The sequence below is a fragment of the Lissotriton helveticus genome, chromosome 4_2 (assembly GCF_964261635.1).
Source record: "Lissotriton helveticus chromosome 4_2, aLisHel1.1, whole genome shotgun sequence".
NCBI lineage: Eukaryota > Metazoa > Chordata > Amphibia > Caudata > Salamandridae > Lissotriton > Lissotriton helveticus.
Window position 1 is genome coordinate 128,966,119 of NC_136064.1, and position 15,531 is coordinate 128,981,649.

The 15,531-nt window shown below is 46.4% G+C and overlaps 1 protein-coding gene across 1 annotated transcript in view; it reads right to left on the reverse strand.

Moving 5' to 3' along the window:
- Positions 1-265: 265 nt before the first annotated feature.
- Positions 266-15,531, reverse strand: part of LOC144752109 (nicotinamide N-methyltransferase-like) — a 91,934-nt gene continuing 76,668 nt past the window's right edge. The window contains exon 3 of the mRNA XM_078640052.1: positions 266-1,054. Within this exon, the coding sequence (XP_078496178.1) occupies positions 601-1,054 (454 nt within the window). The 3' untranslated portion in view covers positions 266-600. The remainder of the gene's footprint in view (positions 1,055-15,531) is intronic.

Genomic DNA, 15,531 nt, shown 5'->3' on the forward strand with positions numbered 1-15,531 from the left:
GCAGAAGTGAATGATTCCACCCCATTACTTAGTGTACTACAAACTAATGAAACACATTACTATTATTGCACATTTCAATAGTTCGTTTTACAGCTATATTTAAATATAAAATGCGCATTTGTAAACCATAGCTAGTGGAAATAATGCTATATCCTTTCCTCCAATGGGATATATCCACTGGATAGCTGAACCATCTATTCATGACCATTAATGGACACACACACACACACAGAGCTATAGCATTGTAGAACAAAACACACAAGATTTTATTGCAAGATTTAATGAATCTTTTCAGCTGCAAAATGGAATCAAATGCAAGATCAAATCAACACTCTTTCCAGTTGTTATTGATTGAACCACAATCCATTTTACTTTGCAGTAAAAAACAAGGGGATATTGACTGAAACAGAACCTGGCAGAGCCCAGGGAAAGTGGTCGCAGCAAAAGCAATGTTCAGTTGTCAAGCAGTGAGGAGAGGCAGAGAGCAGAGCACCACTGGTGTCAGAAGCAATAGGGTCAACAAAGGAGAAGACAGAAGAAACTTGATTCAGGTGAGCAATAAAGTATTAATTTCCTCTTTGAAGACATTATGTCTATCCATTATGGTTTCTGTGTACATGAAACAGGTATTGATTTTCGAGCATGAACAAGTATTGCACTACTGTAATCTATTACATCATACAATTGATTAACCCTCCTAGGAAACACCTGCAGCTCCTCAATGACATAGTCAGCCTCACTTAGTGCTTTCCTGACAAAACATTCATCAATGCATAGATGAGGAAACTTAAAGCTCCCATTCATGTAAAAAGTGGCTTCGAGGCAAGCTATCATTATAAAATGCCCTCCATTTTTTAACAGTGTTGAGGCATTTCTTAAAGCTCTGCAGAACCCTTCTTTATTTGTCACGTGGGTCTCCAAACAATGAGGCAAAATCAAGCAGTCAGCCTGAGGCAGGACGGTGGAAGACAAGGGGTTAATTTTATTGATGTCATATTTGACAACATGCATGATTTTTCTTTGTAGCATATTTTGCTTCTCAGGCCAAGCATCACTAAAAAAGAAAAAAAAAACAATTTTGATTTATTATTGATAAAAACTTGTTCTTTTCTCACAAGTTATCGTGGGAAACGTGTCTTTACTGTATTGTCCGTTAGATAGACATGTGAATTGCATGTAGAGATTAAATACAGCTCAACGGATATGGATGGAATTTGAAAAGATTATAAATTATGGTTTGCGGATTATTCTTTTGAGTAGTAGAGGTAAGTAGGGTAAGTATTTTTAAACTTATAAGTCATTTGAACTTAGTGATATATGTGGCTGCATCACATTTTTAGGCTGTTGTCTGATTTACGGGCTTAGATATAGATAAGGTTTTATATTTTTTCCCTACCTTTTACTTCTTTAAAGTGTTAATAGGTAAGGAAAATTATATAACGATTCTATATATTTTCGATATCTTTTTAAAAAAATTACAGAGGAATACCTAGTGTAGGAAGGTGGATATCTGACTATGGTTACCCCCAAACTTTTTGCCTGGTGTTTAGCTGGTTTTTGACATAGTTGGCCTGGGATCCTGCTATTCAGGGCCCCAGGCTAATTGCTCTCTCCTTAAAATGGACTCCATGTACCTTAGGTACATACACATTTGGAACTGGTTCACCTTATTGGCCCCTGTAACAGTGTACCCAGGTACCCAGGGCATAGGTGCTTCCAAGGCCTACCAGGGGCTGCAGCATGTATTGTGCCACCCCTGGCCTGGCCTCCATATTTGACACAACTGGCTGATCACTCAGCTGGGGTAAGTCGGTGTAACCACCCCTTACTTAGGTGTAGTATGCCTATACCTAACCCAAAATGGACACATATGTTCCTATCAGTCACTCCTATGGAAGGCCTCATCAATCCTGGAGGCAGAGTGCTTGGAAATATGTGAGATGGTGCTCTGGCATGAGCTGAGCCTGTCTGCAGCTTTCGGAACCATGTCCTTTAGCTGTTTCATGATATTGCCATACCATATACTCTTAAGTGCATTATGAACCTCGCGGTTAAATGCTATCTTGGGTTTGGCTTTATCAAAACATGTCGAGTAAGGTGTCATACGAATTGGAATACTACCCCCTCGCCAGTTCTGGCGACGGGGGTAGCATTCCACCCTTCTAGAGGGACACGACATGTACCTAGCATGAACCCCGGTTAAAGTTAAACAGAGCCTTAGCATCTCAAAATGGATGCTGCCACCACAGACACAGGTCTGACCTCCTGCTGCTGAGAGTCCTTCCAGCGAGGGCAGCTTGGACAAAGGGTTTCCTGCCTGGGGAGGTGCTAGCACCACTCCAGACAGGATTTTGTGTATTGGGTAGGACAGGGCTGAATAGAATCAGACATGCCTGGGGCACACAAGGTGTCCCTGTGCATAGGCCAGTTCAAACCGGTGCTGGGGCTTTCCAGCCCCAGTCCTGGCGCGAAACTGGACAAAGGAAAGGGGGTGTAACCACTCCCCTTCCTGGTCCCACCCAGAGGAGGGACCTAGTAGGTGATCCGGCCCCCCAGATTCGAATAAGAGTGGGAGCTGTGTCCTGAGACTTCAGATCATCCTGAATCAACTTGAAATACAGAAGAAGACTGGACTTCGACATTCTGCTGCACAGAAGACGGAAGAGAATCTCCCTTGTGGCCAAGGAGTGACCACCCTGTGAACACAGGCACCAACCAGCAACTCGACATCTGCTTTGCCGCCGCCTCCCGCCGGAGCCCGAGCCCAGAGCCTGACAAGACCCAGACTCCCAGACTTCTCACCGCCCGATCCACAGTCCCTGCAAAGAAGGGACCCGTTGAGGCACCGAGAGACGTGGGACCGGACCTCTTGGAAGACCCCCGAAACGCTGACTGTTCAGCATCAGAGGTACCCTCGACGCTGTGCTTTGGGGTTTGAGAAGCCCCAAACTCAAGCAGCCCTTGCACCGAAGATCAGCCCCCCAGCATCTCCACGATCTGCGTGGGGCCCTTTTGCATCGTGCCACTTGATGCGCCTAACCATCCACTTGCCACGCGGCTAGTGGCCATCTTGGCAACGAAACCTACAACTTTTACTGCGGGTCTGGTTGCTCCAGAATTGCCCTTGCTCCTGTAAAAAGGAGTACCTGCTCTGACCTTGCTGGTCCGAGTAACAAGCCTTTCTCGATTCCTGCATGGCTTGCAGTAGCCAAGGCCTGTTTGCTTCTATCAAGTCGCCGACACCGCCAACAGCGAGAAGCTTGCGTGGGACAGCTCGTGACCGACTCCTGGACGTCTTCAACCCCTCGTGGCTGCAGAGAGAAGCTACACCTCGACGCCTGTTTGCACCTGACATCGCCTGGTTCCACTCTGGTTCCATGGTAGTCACTGGCTAGTGACTTTGAACATTGTCCCCTCTGCTTTCAGGTCTTCACCTCTTCAGATCCACCCTTGGATTCACCGGAACTCTTCACCTCGAGCCGCCTGCAGCATCTTCAGCTCCAAGCACCATCGACCTGCGTGACGAAACCCGACACTACTTCGACCCTATGCACCCGCTTCCTGTGGGTGAGGTAACTCAGCTCCGCCGGTGTTACCACACTGGTACACACCTCTAGTCTCTGTGTCTCAAGTTTCAGCTTTCTAGGTCACTCGGAAGGTTCCTTTCTAACTAACTTTGTACTTTTTACGCACCATTGACATTGCATTGGTAAAGCGTGCACTTTCCGCACTGCACCCGAGTCCCGCGGGCCTTTCCCGACTTCTTCACTGCTAGTCCCGAACAGCTCCAGCGATTCCCCAGGCCCTAGGCCTCTTCACTTTCCCCATAGTGGTTCTTATACCACTATTTTAGTATATGGTTTAGGTGGCCCCTAGGGCTCATCCATATTGTGCAACTTTTGTGTATTTAAACTGTGTTTTGTTTTAACGCATTTGCTTCTGTGCTCATAAAGAGTATCAGGGATATTTGTAGTAATAAATCCATATATATTTTCAATATATATCTGTGTGGTGTCCTTTCATTTGGTATTCAAGGGATTGTGTATGGTAAAACAGCTTGCTTCACATGCCTTTACAGAGTTTAGCCTAAGACTGCTTAGTCCATGCTACCCCTAGGATAGCTTGTCTATAAGGTTGACTTTACAACCTGCACCATAAGGGTTGCTTGGCATGATACAAGGTGATCACTAGAACTAGTGAGCATCATATATCAGGCCAACTTCTCACATTGGTGGCAGCGGTGGGATTTGAGCTTGCTGTTGTTTTACCATTACAATCTTTGAAAATATCATTTGAAAGATCATACAGGTACCTGATAGGTACACTAAAGCAAGACTAGATATACTTAAGTTCTACTGAACTTAGTTGTTGTAGAGGATAGGGAGTAGCACACCCTGACTACAAGATAGGTTTTGTAGGAAAACACCAGTGTAGGTAGATTGCAACACATCCACCACACTAGAGCAATGTCTGGAGCAGAGGAATCGAATGGAACCACCTCTGTTGAGAGTGCCCCTCCCAGGGCACCATCCAAATTTGCTACCTTTCCATTTAAGGAACTGAGGCAACTGTGTTCCATGAGAGGAATCAAAACAGGTCCTTCTCCTACAGCAGGACACCTCAGAGAGCTTTTAGACCAGTCCGAAGCTCTAAGGGACTCCAAACCAGGCCCCTCAGGGACTGGAGATGGAGGATCTCCCACTGAAGATGATAACCCTGATGTCCCTGCCCCTGTCGTCCAGATAGATGAGGAAAACCAGACCACTGGGAATACTCAGCACGAGGAAGAAGAAGAGGGGGAGGAGGTAGAAGAAAGTGACTCTGATGTTGATAGAGATAGCCAGGTGTTAGTCAGCAGGCTTAACCAGGCTAACCTAAGCTTATTTGGGACTGAAGGTGGGTCCAACCCATTCAGACCCCCAAATGGACTTAACCAGGAGCATAGGAGGAGGAGGAATCACTCAGGTGAATCCAATACTTCCCATGTTTCTAAAGGTTCTCATGGCAACTCCAGAAGGGAGTTGACTAGCCCTCAGAGAAGGGAACATGAGGCCAAAATGAGAGAGGCTGAACTTAGGATCCAGAGACAAGAATTAGAAGTTGCCCTGGCCAAAGAGAAACTTGCGAGAGCAAGGCAGCCTAGAGAGAGTGGATCAGATTCCACTGGTGGCAGCACTATCCCTAAGGATAAAGACAGGTCCTATGACAATAGAAACCTGAGTAAGATTGTGCCCCCCTACAAAGTTGGGGATGATATCCACAAGTGGATGACTGCACATGAGAGAGCTTGCAAAGTACAGCAGGTCCCTCAGGAGCAGTGGGCAGCAATCTTGTGGCTCTCCTTTGAAGGTAGAGGCCGAGACAGACTCCTCACAGTTAGTGATGGGGATTCAAGAAACTACCTGGTCCTGAAGAGTGCTCTGATTGATAGGTTAGGCTTAACCACTGAACAGTACAGGTTAATGTTCAGAGACACCCAGAAGACACAGACATAGGACTGGTCTGAATTTGTTGAATGTGCCACTAAGGCTCTGGAGGGCTGATTGCTGGGAAGTAAGGTTACTGACTATACAGGATTGTATAATTTATTTATGAGAGAGCAAATCTTAAGTAATTGTCAAAATCAGCTTCTACATCAGCACCTGGTTGACTCTGATCTGACCTCCCCACAAGAATTGGGTAGGAGGGCAGACAAATGTGTCAGAACCAGGATCAGGCCTAAGAACCAGGGTGGTGACCAAAAGAAAGAGACTACCAAGCCTCAAGAGAAGGGTGGGAATAAAAGTAAGGAAAAGACTTCCCCAGGGCCCCAAAACTCCAAAGATGGGGGTGGGTCCCAAGACACTTCTTCAACCCAGAAAAAGCCTTATTGTCATGTCTGTAAACAGGTTGGGCATTACAAAACAGACAGCTGTTGTCCCAAGAATGGCAATAAAGAGAATATACCTCCAAAGCCAGCTCCAACACCTCCTGTTACTGTCAGCAGTAATCCCCCAGGAAGTGGGAGCACACCCGGGAATAAGGGTGGGTTTACTTTTGGAGGGCAGGTGGATTCTGGCCTAACCAGGTCCCCTACCTCAGATACTCTTGTCTATGAGACTGGCATTGGGTTTGCCAATTTCACTACCTGCCCAAACACTTTGAGCAAGTATAGACAAGAACCCCTCATCAATGGCTTGAAAGTTGAGGCCTTTAGAGACACAGGGGCTAGCATCACCATGGTGGCTGAATGTCTAGTCCCCTCAAGGCAACTTTTACCTGATGCCAGATATCAGGTGACAAACATTGATGGAGTTCAGAAAAATCATCCCATGGCAGTGGTAAATCTCAGCTGGGGAGGAGTCACTGGCCCAAAGAGAATGGCAGTGTCCCCAAACTTGCCTGTAGATTGTCTACTGGGGAATGATTTAGAAATCTCAGCCTGGGCTGAGGTTGAACAACAAACCCATTCTAGAATGGTAAATCTCCATGGAAAGGTTAGTGGGGCTGTGATGGCTACAGCCCCAACCCAAGATGTCCTTCCTGAAAAGGTTGGTAGGGCTGAGCAAACCTCAGCGCCATCTTTAGCTAACTTCCCTCAAGAAAAGATTAGCAGGGCTGTGATGGTAACAGCCCATACCCAAACTGAGTCTCCTCCTGAAAAGGTTGGTGGGGCTGTGATGGCCACAGCCCAAACTCAAACTGATACATGTGTTGTGAAGCCTGAAAAGATGGATCACTCCACACAAACAGAGAGCATTGAGGAGGAAGAGAAATCTCCCTCCCACCAGACTTTAGGAAAGGATCAGCCTCCTCAGGGAACTGATCTTACCCCTGATGAAGGAACTGTCCCAGAGGTTGTTATGCCTGGCCTGACAGAGCCTCTGATGACAGTGGACCCTTCTCAGGTGGGACCCAGTCTGGAGCAGGTAACCTGCCCCTCTCTACCTTGCCTCAGTCAGCCTAGGGCTGCAGAGGACAAGAAGGACAGTGAGCCCCAAAGGGCCCCCTGTCAAATAAAGCACCCCCATCAACAGATTGGGGGCACCAAAACTAGTAGCCCTAGTGAGGTAAAAACTTTACAAACTCCTGAGGGAGCCCCCTTAAAAGTAGTTAGGGACCTCCCACAGATGGATTCTGTTGGGCACAGCCAAACCTGGGACCCCAAGGCCCCAAACCTGACCTGTCCCTCCAGTAAGCCAAAAAGAGGGACCCAGCCTCCAGCTTTAGGTAGCCAGAGGTTGACCCTGAGAGCACAGTGCAACTCAGTCAAAGAAAGAAAGGCACACATGGTGGAGAGTGATTGGAGGAAGTTGAATCCTACAGAGGAATCTCACTTCAGTACTCCATCCCAACACCAGCCTTTAACTTTGCAAAGACACACCACAGGTAGAGATTCCCTATGGTGGAGACCCTCAGATACCCTTAGGGTGAGGGATTGCTTAGTGGACCATGAGACAGGGGGTAACCAAGCCAGAGCTGGTACTTCCTTATATGGCCACTTAGGCAATATGGGCTTACCTGGTCAAGGATAGCCTTATCTCCTTTCGTTTGGGGGGGGGGGGGTTGTGTAGGAAGGTGGATATCTGACTATGGTTACCCCCAAACTTTTTGCCTGGTGTTTAGCTGGTTTTTGACATAGTTGGCCTGGGATCCTGCAATTCAGGGCCCCAGGCTAATTGCTCTCTCCTTAAAATGGACTCCATGTACCTTAGGTACATACACAATTGGAACTGGTTCACCTTATTGGCCCCTGTAACAGTGTACCCAGGTACCCAGGGCATAGGTGCTTCCAAGGCCTACCAGGGGCTGCAGCATGTATTTTGCCACCCCTGGCCTGGCCTCCATATTTGACACAACTGACTGATCACTCAGCTGGGGTAAGTCGGTGTAACCACCCCTTACTTAGGTGTAGTATGCCTATACCTAACCCAAAATGGACACATATGTTCCTATCAGTCACTCCTATGGAAGGCCTCATCAATCCTGGAGGCAGAGTGCTTGGAAATATGTGAGATGGTGCTCTGGCATGAGCTGAGCCTGTCTGCAGCTTTCGGAACCATGTCCTTTAGCTGTTTCATGATATTGCCATACCATATACTCTTAAGTGCATTATGAACCTCGCGGTTAAATGCTATCTTGGGTTTGGCTTTATCAAAACATGTCGAGTAAGGTGTCATACGAATTGGAATACTACCCCCTCGCCAGTTCTGGCGACGGGGGTAGCATTCCACCCTTCTAGAGGGAAACGACATGTACCTAGCCTGAACCCCGGTTAAAGTTAAACAGAGCCTTAGCATCTCAAAATGGATACTGCCACCACAGACACAAGTCTGACCTCCTGCTGCTGGGAGTCCTTCCAGCGAGGGCAGCTTGGACAAAGGGTTTCCTGCCTGGGGAGGTGCTAGCACCACTCCAGACAGGATTTTGTGTATTGGGTAGGACAGGGCTGAATAGAATCAGACATGCCTGGGGCACACAAGGTGTCCCTGTGCATAGGCCAGTTCAAACCGGTGCTGGGGCTTTCCAGCCCCAGTCCTGGCGCGAAACTGGACAAAGGAAAGGGGGTGTAACCACTCCCCTTCCTGGTCCCACCCAGAGGAGGGACCTAGTAGGTGATCCGGCCCCCCAGATTCGAATAGAGTGGGAGCTGTGTCCTGAGACTTCAGATCATCCTGAATCAACTTGAAATACAGAAGAAGACTGGACTTCGACATTCTGCTGCACAGAAGACGGAAGAGAATCTCCCTTGTGGCCAAGGAGTGACCACCCTGTGAACACAGGCACCAACCAGCAACTCGATGTCTGCTTTGCCACCGCCTCCCGCCGGAGCCCCAGCCCAGAGCCTGACAAGACCCAGACTCCCAGACTTCTCACCGCCCGATACACAGTCCCTGCAAAGAAGGGACCCGTGGAGGTACCGAGAGACGTGGGACCGGACCTCTTGGAAGACCCCCGAAAGGCTGACTGCTCAGCATCAGAGGTACCCTCGATGCTGTGCTTTGGGGTTTGAGAAGCCCCAACCTCGAGCAGCCCTTGCACCGAAGATCAGCCCCCCAGCATCTCCACAATCTGCGTGGGGCCCTTTTGCATCGTGCCACTTGATGCGCCTAACCATCCACTTGCCACGCGGCTAGTGGCCATCTTGGCGACGAAACCTACAACTTTTACTGCGGGTCTGGTTGCTCCAGAATTGCCCTTGCTCCTGTAAAAAGGAGTACCTGCTCTGACCTTGCTGGTCCGAGTAACAAGCCTTTCTCGATTCCTGCGTGGCTTGCAGTAGCCAAGGCCTGTTTGCTTCTATCAAGTCGCCGACACCGCCAACAGCGAGAAGCCTGCGTGGGACAGCTCGTGACCGACTCCTGGACGTCTTCGACCCCTCGTGTCCACGTGGCTGCAGAGAGAAGCTACACCTCGACGCCTGTTTGCACCCGACATCGCCTGGTTCCACTCTGGTTCCACGGTAGTCACTGGCTAGTGACTTTGAACATTGTCCCCTCTTCTTTCAGGTCTTCACCTCTTCAGATCCACCCTTGGATCCACCGGAACTCTTCACCTCGAGCCGCCTGCAGCATCTTCAGCTCCAAGCACCATCGACCTGCGTGACGAAACCCGACACTACTTCGACCCTATGCACCCGCTTCCTGTGGGTGAGGTAACTCAGCTCCGCCGGTGTTCCCACACTGGCACACACCTCTAGTGTCTGTGTCTCAAGTTTTAGCTTTCTAGGTCACTTGGAAGGTTCCTTTCTAACTAACTTTGTACTTTTTACGCACCATTGACATTGCATTGGTAAAGCGTGCACTTTCCGCACTGCACCCGAGTCCCGCGGGCCTTTCCCGACTTCTTCACTGCTAGTCCCGAACAGCTCCAGCGATTCCCCAGGCCCTAGGCCTCTTCACTTTCCCCATAGTGGTTCTCATACCACTATTTTAGTATATGGTTTAGGTGGCCCTTAGGGCTCATCCATATTGTGCAACTTTTGTGTATTTAAACTGTGTTTTGTTTTAACGCATTTGCTTCTGTGCTCATAAAGAGTATCAGGGATATTTGTAGTAATAAATCCATATATATTTTCAATATATATCTGTGTGGTGTCCTTTCATTTGGTATTCAAGGGATTGTGTATGGTAAAACAGCTTGCTTCACATGCCTTTACAGAGTTTAGCCTAAGACTGCTTAGTCCATGCTACCCCTAGGATAGCTTGCCTATAAGGTTGACTTTACAACCTGCACCATAAGGGTTGCTTGGCATGATACAAGGTGATCGCTAGAACTAGTGAGCATCATATATCAGGCCAACTTCTCACACCAAGGACGTATTAAAAATTAAATATGTAGACATTTAAAAAAAATATGAATAACACTCTAACATAGTGTACTACAATGTACTTTCAGTTTGTACATATTCAATTCTCTAGAATATATTTTGTGCAGATTACCATGGAAATACCAAGATGTTTATGAGCTATTTAAATTTAATTAAAAAGGTATATTAGTTAAAATACAAAGTACTTCCAAGGTTCTAGAGCGGTACTCTGTAAACCTTTTTAAAAGTATATAGAAAAATATAAATGCATTTCCCTACCTATTACCACTTTAATAAAGTGGCAATAGGTAGGGGCAACATAAAAGCAAACTGACCTATATTTTTGATGTAACCCAGAACACAGCTAAAGTGTAGTAAAAATAATATGGATGCCTTTAATTTTGCAAAGGCATTCATTATCCGTACACATAAACGGCGGGTGGGTGGAACTTGCAGAGTTTCACTCTGCAGATTTCCATGGAGTTAAAGAAGAACATCTGAGTGCACAGCACTGTGGTGTGCATGAGTACCCATCCGTTCCAGTTGATTTTGCTGCCGCTCGAGTACACAATCTTATTGAGCATAAGTAAATCTACTCATAAGGCATCCCTCTGGCAGCCACTAGGGGATGGCAAATCTCATTCTCATTTCTGGAACCTTAAGGGAAAAAATTCTGCCATGCAGCGGTTGAAAGAATGTGTCCAGAACTCTGTCTACAAACGTGGGAGTTGCCAAATTCTGCCATTTCCGCAGACGAAAGGAAGCATTCCACCCATCCCTAGTCATATACGGCTTTGTCATTGTCATGTACCACGGTTTACCACAAAGTCACCGTGGTGTACCCTGCTGAATATACCACACAATACTTAGTCAGATTTACCAAGCAATGCAAGACCACCACGTGTCACCCTGGGTTGCTTGGTAAATCTGGAGAAACACAATGCAGCGCATGGCACTGCCTGGCATTACTCTGCACACCATATACTACATATCTGCAAAATGTCATGTACATCCATTCAACCATTTCCACACTACGGCTTTTTAAACTAGACTCTATGACATGCCACCCCATTCCAATGTACAACACCGCACTCCACTGTATGACACAACACTCTACTCCACTCCATGACAAGTCACGTCACTCTAATAATAATTCCGATTTGTAATGCGCAAACAATTCACCCATAAAGGGTTTCAAGGTGCTGTGGGCCATCGGGGAGGTGAAGTAAGCTATTGCCCAGAGTCACATGATGCAAATCTGAGCTGCCGCTGGTGCTGGGGATTGAACCATGAGCCCCATGCTCTGCAGTCAGCCACTCTGGCCACATCACCACACCTCTCAAATAAACTCTACATCACACTATTTCAATCTACTCTCTGCCATTCCACTGTATGCTATTAAAAACTATGTGATTGCAATCTGTAGCTTGTCACTCTTATCTATTCCACTCAATACTAATCCACTAGACTGTACACCACTCCATTATATACTATTCTACTATAAGCCTGTCCACTCTATGCAATCCACTACATGCTATTTCACTCTATGGCACTCCAGTGTATGCCAGTCCACTCCACTCTACCCTATTGCATTGTGAGGTGCTCCACTCTATGGCACTCTACTCCAGTACAATATTCCACCCTATGCCACCCTACTCCACTCCAATGTATGCCACTGCTATTTCACTACACTCTAAGCCACTCTATGCTTAGTAAATGAAAGCCACAATACTCAACACCACAACACTCTAAGCCACTCTACTGTATGACACAGCCATGTATGCTACAACATGACACTGTACAATACAATACTTTACTTTCTGTATGTCTCTGAACTCTACATAACTCAAGTCTATGCCACTGCAGTCTACAGTGTTCGGCAATGCTATACTCCACTCGATGACACTTTACACCGCTCCAGTCTACCAAACTCGACTCCACTCTAGGGCACTCCACTGTGCAACACTGTTCTACAGTCTATGTCACTATTTAACACTATATTACACTCTATGCCACTATGCGCCCCTCAACGTCACTCTGAGCAACTCTCTCTATGCAACTCCACCCTAATTTACTCCACTCTACCATATGACACACTTCTCCAGTCTAATCAACTGCACTCCACTACTATACTCTAAACCACTCCACTCAACGCCACTCCATACCTCTCAACTCTACGATACCCTAGGACAGTTTCTGACACTCAACGACACTCCATGCCAAATCACTCTATGACACACCACTCCATTCTATGAAACTTTAGTCCACTCTGTACTATGCCACACAACACTACTCCACTCCAAAGCACTCTACTTTACAACACAGTACCCCACTCTACGACAAATTACTTTACTCTATGCTACGCCATATGCTATGCTATGGTCCACTGTATGACACTTTACCCTACTCTGAGCCACTCTACAAAACTCTACTCTATGCCGCTCCACGTAACAACATTCTACTCTACTCTATTCAACTCAAAATAATAAAACTCTACTGAACTCTATACCACTGTGAGACACTCCATTATATTCTGCCCCTACATACCACTGTCCAACTCTGTATGCCACTCTACGCCACTCTAGGAGATACCCCAGTTAATCCACTCTCCCTTATGACACACTACTGTACTCTACTATACTCCACTACTCTACTGTTTGCCACTCCACTGTATGCCACTTTCTGCCACTCAACGCTATGACACTATATACCACTCCACTCTATGAACTACAACACTTTCCAGCACTCTACAACCTGCTACTCTACTCTAGGACACTCCATTCCATGGTATTCCACTGTACGCCATTCCACTCTGCACCACTTCACTCGTTGCCATTCTACTCAGCGCTACCCCACTATAAGTCATCCACTCTACCTAACTCCACTCCACTCCACTCTACAAGACTTTCCAGCACTCTACAACCTGCTACTCTACTCTAAGACACTTCATTCCATGGTATTCCACTGTATACCACTTCTCTTGTTGCCATTCTACCCAGCGTTATTCCACTATAAGTCATCCACTCTACCTAACTCCACTCCCCTTTATTCCACTCTATAACACTCTACTCCACTTAATAACACTCTAAACCAATTCACTCTACCACACATTACTCCAATCTATAGCACTCCCCTTTCATGCATTTGAAATAATGAGTTTGACCCTTTGCATTCAATGATAGCGCAGTAGATGGGTGCTGTCTGTGTTTTGGTGGTATGGCTGTACTTAGGCAAGCAATGGTTTTTCAGGAAACCAACGACTTGGCACTCAGCAAAGATCAGAAGACCATGGCCCAGATGTAGGTAAAAATTTGGTAAATTTTACCGAATCTGTGTGATTCGGTAATTACCGAATCGGTATTTACCGATTCGGTAATTGCCATTGATTCCTATGGGCCTAGGTAAATACCGATTCTGTAAAATTACCAATTTTGCAAGGGGAACAGGGTGTCACTTTGACACCCTGTTGCACCCCTATTTCTGGCCTGTGTGCCTTGTGACACACATACATGCCCTTAGGGCATGTATGTGTGCCACATGGCACAGGTGTACATGCACAGATGTGCATGTACACAGGAATTCGTTATTTACCATGCAATTGTATTACATGGTAAATAACGAATCGGTAATGGCCTGTGGCACTGTTTGATGTGCCAGCTACATCTGGATTTACCGAATCGGTAAATTTACCGATTCTGTATTTTACATGGCCCCCTACATGTCGAACACAAAATACCGGTCAGTAAAGGCGGAAATCGGCCGTTACCGACGGGTATTTGCCGACCTACATCTGGCCCCATATCTCTGAAGTATGGTGGTCAAGCATGTGTCAGGTGAGTGTGATAAGGCAGGAAGGAAATATAAAGGAAGATCAAGTGAATGTGGTCCACCAAGAAAACAAAAATACAAACAAGAATTCAAACATCAGGTGCAGTGCTCAGGGACTGGCAATAACTTCAATTTAATCTATATTGTATCCACTTTTATAACCCCACTATCCCACACACTACATAATCTTGTAGAGATGTAAAGTGACAAGATAAGGAGACAGAAAGCATCCAAAGTCAAAGGAGACTTGTCAATGAGCTTTATGATAGAAGCTGAGGGTCATAGAATAAGATTAGAAAATATGAATCAGTCAAACCAACGAAATACTCTGATCAGAAATAAACACCTTAGCAGGTGTTCTGGAACATCAAGCTTGTAGAGGACATCATTACAGCAAGAATATAATTGGTGCAAAAGGCTATGGCGGTGTCTAGAGGATGCAGTATTTAAAACAATGGGGCTATGTTTAGTTAACACCGCTCGGCATGGGTTGGTTGACGCTAGTTAAAAATAGGATAGCTACAGTCCATGCTTTCAAAGGGCATCTCAACTTGACTCTGACTTTCTCAGTAGTTTCCCTTCAGGCCTTTCCTTCGACTCCTGTTAGTTGTGACAGATTCTAGAGAGGTCTCCAAATGTCTCAGTTTCATAGTATTCCTTATTTTTCCCTTTTACGATAACCAGCATGGATGCAGGCTTCAGCTCTGGTGGATCTCAGTATACTCACATACAGGACACTGATGAATCCTTTATCCAAACGGGAGGTGATCCCTGCACTATCATGGAGACAGAGGGCAATAGAACTGCACCAGGGCAGACCCAAGAATGACACAAACAGACTTTTTCACCCTTCGAGGAGGAGGTGAATCCACACTATAAGTCCTGGCTTGACAGGCACCTATTCTGTCTCAGGTTACAGACCCTGTGCTGAGTGGCCAGTATCACGATATGTCCCCTGGACTTGTGGGATGGAGAGTGGAAATAAGGTACCTAACACTCTGATTTGGGTGCCCCCACTCTAAGTAGCCTCAGATGCCTGGGAAATATCAGAAACAATTATCGAACTCATATCCATGAGTCCGATCCAACCCCTCACTGGCAGTGGATGGCATGGGCCTGGCTTTTGATGCTGACAGATGTTAGTGGCCCCTGCTGTTTGCTGCTCTTCAGTGGGGGACAGATGTCTGAGCTACTTTGTTGGCCATGATGATACTGTCTGCCTACTGGGATATATCTGTGAGTAAAGTAACATGCTTCTTGAAGAGGTCCATAGGAGAGGAAAATGGTTAAGTTATATTAAGTTATGTTAAGTTAAGTTAAGTTATGTTAAGTTATGTTAAGTTATGTTAAGTTATGTTATGGTATGATATCCTCTGGTTATGGTTTGCCATGTACTAAACCCACTTTGTAACTTG